At 31.7% G+C, this 5,048-nt stretch overlaps 1 protein-coding gene across 1 annotated transcript in view; it reads left to right on the top strand.

Moving 5' to 3' along the window:
- Positions 1-355: 355 nt before the first annotated feature.
- Positions 356-5,048, top strand: part of LOC107842028 (phosphatidylinositol 4-phosphate 5-kinase 6-like) — a 16,625-nt gene continuing 11,932 nt past the window's right edge. The window contains exon 1 of the mRNA XM_016685834.2: positions 356-539. Coding sequence (XP_016541320.1) covers positions 361-539 — 179 coding nt within the window. The 5' untranslated portion in view covers positions 356-360. The remainder of the gene's footprint in view (positions 540-5,048) is intronic.

The raw sequence follows: 5,048 nt of genomic DNA, 5'->3' as shown, positions 1-5,048 counted from the left end.
TCGATTGTTAGAATGAAACCTTTGTATTCTGAATCTTTTTATCCTTTCAACTTTAAACTGAATACCTTTATATAATACTAATCTAGCAGCAGTCATTGATATCTTTCAAGTAAATTGCATAATGGGGCTTCATTCATACAACTACAGATACTTTTAGGAATTCTTTCAGCTTATTACAATCTTGTTTGTGTGAGTATGACTGTACATACTTAGAAGAAGGTATATGATACAACAAGAACAATATATTTTAGTGTAGTATTTGATAAGTTCATGCTTCTATTGTATTGAGTTTGTCTATCCTTTTCTTTTTAATCGAGTTTGTCCTTGATAACAACTGATTAGCAGGTTTGCTATGTCATAATGGGGAAATTGTTCTGTACTGAGTATGCCATTCACAGGAATTTTGACTTGAAAGGTTCTTCTCATGGTCGTCTCACTGAGAAAGATAAATCCCAATTTGACTCCACTACTACCCTCAAGTACCTAGATCTCAATTTTATAGTTAGACTGCAGAAAGTTTGGTTCCAAGAGTTCTGCAGGTAGTTCTTTTTTTGCTTTTTTCATTTAAAAGCTTGATTTTTTTGTTACAATGATGAAATCATCGCATGCCGTAGTTCTTCCCATAAGAAAAGAGTATATACTGAGGAAACCAAAAAATCTATGCCATTAGCAGATGTTTTCTCTTTAGATCTTATGTCGGATTTGGCTATTATCAATAATAGGTGGCTTATTTATTTCAAATGTTAATATTGAATACACTAACTATGGCTTGGAATCAATAAAGCACTCTTATCTCTTTGTTCTGTCTATACTAAGTACTTTTTATCATATATGGAGTAGGTAGGGTGGAGAGCAGGAGGTTGGGGTGGCAGACGAAGGTAGAAAAATAGGTTGTTAGAGAAGAAGAAAATGAATTTGAAAGGCCAATTATCAAGCTTATCTTTTCTAATTCTCACTAAAAAATTACTCTTTCTATTTTTTAAAGAACTTTTTTTACTAGGAAATATATTTTTCGAAAACACGTTTGATTAACCAAATAAAAAAGAATTGGAAAAGATATTTACTCCCAATATGTAACTTTAAGCTTAAAATATTACATATTTCTTCAGTTTCAAGATATTTGTCGTATTTCTCATTTACACATTTCTTGGCAGCTTTAAAATATTTGTCTTGTTTCTCATTTACACATTTTTGGACAACTTTAAAATATTTGCCGTGTTCCTCATTTACACATTTTTTGACACCTTATTTGGATGGTTACTATTTATTGTATTTTGCTGAGTTGTCAGTTTACTTGTAATGTTTATTTTGATTGTAATTTAAATTGTTTGTATAGTATCCTTAAATTCTATTACGACTTCTTTCGTCCTTAACTTTGCATGTCAAAATTTGGGTTAAGATTCTTCCCAAATGAAGTGTTAGAAATTTTAGGCTAGACTAGTCTTGGATGAGTTCCAAGTGTGTTGTGGTTTAGTTAACTAAATCTGATAATGGATAGACTAATGGCTATGTGATTTGAGACCATAATCTGATAGCTAAGAGGATAAGTAGTTCATAGAGATTTTGGAATTGATTTTGGTTAGCAGAACTTTGGATGTAGCATTTGGCGTAAAGGGTTTAACTCGGTATGTCAAAATTTGGAAAAGTATTATAAAATTGACAAAAATCTGAGACTGTCGAACTTTCTTCCTCCCCAGGCTGCTATAGTGATAGTTAGGCCACTACCATGAATCCACTATAGCAGGAACTTTTTCGTTATAGTGAAAGTTAACTTTAGTCAGTCCTGCTATGGCGAGTTCACTGTAGTGGGAATCGGGATGCTATAGCGGGTTACCTATTTTGTTATATATAAAAAGAGAGAAATTTGATGCATTAATTAAAACTACAAATATTGCTAGAATACAATTATGAGTATTACTTCCTATGCTTCAATATAAAAGATGGTGTTGAGGGTCTATCAGAAACTTCTCCATTCTCAAAAGTAAGGATAAGACCCGAGTACATCGTACTCTTTTAAGACTCCACTAATGGATTACACTAGATATATTGCTGTTGTTGCTGCAGCAACACAAAAAATGCTCGAGCAACCTCACATTGGTACTTTCCATTTTCTGCAATGTTTATGAGTATACCCATTGATAAATCTTTTCCTTTTATACAATTTTTATGAGTTTATGCATTCATAATCTAGACCAAATTGTTCAAAAGTTACCTAAATTGCATTCTTCTAAATTAATCCTCTTATATATTAGCAACTTAAAATGATATATATAGATTACGATAATGAGACACATTGTAGTTAGATCTTGAGCTTATTAAGCTGTTAAGAGATATCAAATTGATCCAAATCTTTTGCAAATTTATTAACAATAGAGAATTAGTACATCAACATCACTCTATAACATTACTTGCCTAATGGTTAAGGACAACTTCATTAAAGATGAAACAATAATCTTTACTCTTTGACAGATTATAGTCTTCACAATATTTCCTTCCTCTTAAACTTACAAAGTAAAAATCAACTAAAAGACACTGAATCTTCAAAAGAAAAATGGGTTGTTGATCCGTATAAGGTAAGAAATTCTCATTGGGGAGATTGTTCACTGATAGAACTGAGGGATAAGTCATTCGACTCATTCATATCTAGAAAATGAAGCACTTGAAATATCTTAAGTATGCTTGGTGCAACTTCGAAATCATTAATGAACTATTGAAATTCTTGAAAGCTGACTTAGAAACTTTAAAGAAGTGTAAATTAAAAGAATTTCAGTTATAAATATTGACACTAAAAAGATTTTCTACACTATAGTTGTAGTTTAATCTTTCAGATTAGTAACACTTTTAACTTTTTATTTTCTTCAAAAAGTTTCCATTTTTATAAAGTTGTTGAATATTGATTATCACGAACATTTACCAGTATCTGTAATCAAATTAAACATACAAAAAAGCTGGGATATTCCTTCACTTTTGTTATCATACTATTTGTTGTTACTAGTGATCTTTTCTCTGTTATTTTCAATATGGCTTCTTCACTACTATATTATATTTTATTTTCTTTCTAATGTTGATATTGTTTACTTGTGCGATGAGTCTATCCAAAAAATCCTCTCTACCTTCAAAAGGTAGGGGTAAGACTCCATACACATTGCTCTCTAGACTTCACTTGTAGGATTACACATGGTATGTTCTTGTTGTTGTTAAGAAAGATGAAATAATTAAAATATTTTCATACCAGATATTGTCATGCATAACAATAATGATAAGAAGACCCATAATAACACATCAATTATAGGAGAGGAGGCAAAGGTAATTACATTAATATTACAATAAGCTAAAATCTCTGTATAACAAAAAACTCAAATGTATAAATAGGGAAATAGAAGAGAAATAACTTCTCTTATTAAAACAAAGGTTATCTTACAAGGTTTCTTATAGGTTCTCCTGTTGATCTTCTGATTGATTTAATTCTATGAAACCTGATTTGCTTCCTAAACTTTGCAATAAACTCATCATCTTTCTTATCTACATCTAGTTCTTCATTAGTCTGATCAGTTCCAACTTCTATTTTGTCAGCATTTTCTTCAAAGTAATCATAATCTTCACTCTCAATTTTTGAATCCTCTCGATCAGTTTCATAAAGGAATTTCTTAAGGTCTATTATTACATTTTCACTACACCATAAGAGGAGTCAACAGAGCTTTACACTTGATCTTCTAGCATTAAAAATCTTACCTTAGTCATAGACATATAGCCTAAGAAAATGTCAAACTGCACTCTAAATTTCACCTTTAGTTTCTCCTTTTTCAAAGTATGCTAAAATTTCTATTGCCAAGGCAAGTGGACCACGACTATGATTTACTTTAATGAGAGAGTATCATGGATTACATTTTTTTGGTTGGAATGCACTTTCGAGAACTTTCAGGTTCCAGAGAACCAGTTACAACTGAGATTCCTAATTCTGGAGTTCTGACTCCTACTAGTATAGATGTCTTTCCATACTCATTTCTTTTTTGAACTCTACACGAAGAAGGTTTTTTATTTCTTCTTTTGTTTCAGCTAATGTAGACCTGAGTAGTAATGTATCATCGCCTCAAATTTCCAAGTTTTACATGGATCTTATTTATGATCCTTCAGGGTAAACTACACTCATGCAGATATCATTTCACATTTGTTTATTTTTTTTGCTTTTGTTCAAGTTTTTAACTTGAATGGATTTTGACTAGACAACCTATTTTCTCGCTTGAGTGTTGGTAGGTGGGATTCCATTAGATTGGGTATCAACATGGTAGCAAATGATGAATTAACCATGAGAAGTAGTGATTTTGAGGCACAACTAATGGGAAAGCCCGCAGGGCGATATTATGTGATCATCCTATTCTTTGCTATAATCAATATACTACAGAATTATGACTTAACCCAGAAGCTATAACATGATTATAAAGCTTTCCAATATGATCCAACCTCAATATCTACAATTCATCCCCAACAGTACCTAAAACATTTTTGGGACTCCATATTAAAAGTTTTTGCAGAAGACACCTAAAATTTTAAAAAATAGTTCTTCAATCCTATCTACTAGGCCTTCCATGTTTAGTTGGTATTCACTGAGGTAACCATGATAAATATACAATAATGATAAGGACTAGACGGTCATGAAAGCTCAGACTCTTGCTCCTAGAATGAGGGGTTTCAGCTGTATGCCCCATCAAGACAAGCAGCCATGGAAAAAGAAGGGCAGTGGACTTCCCTTTTCTTTTATTTTCTATATAGTTACAGACATATAATCCGTAACTCAGCAAAGGCATAGATTAGTTTTGTGAGTAAATGTCTAGCCATGTAATTTTTAAGTTAGCTGCCCCAATTATACATGAAAATAGAATGGTGAAGCTGAGGTAGGGTGGATTTTGTAACACAATTTTTTGATCCAGAGTAATGAGTCTCTGGTAATCTACTTATGGAATAAACATGTATAGAACATCATATTAAAAGACCAGGTTTCTGTAAAATGTTGCTTGAACTATCAAATTTTAGGCAATATTGCAACATTT

The sequence above is a fragment of the Capsicum annuum genome, unplaced genomic scaffold (assembly GCF_002878395.1).
Source record: "Capsicum annuum cultivar UCD-10X-F1 unplaced genomic scaffold, UCD10Xv1.1 ctg82326, whole genome shotgun sequence".
Classification (NCBI taxonomy): Eukaryota; Viridiplantae; Streptophyta; class Magnoliopsida; order Solanales; family Solanaceae; genus Capsicum; species Capsicum annuum.
Note: the sequence above shows the minus strand (reverse complement) of the source record. Positions and strands in the feature narration are given on the sequence as shown.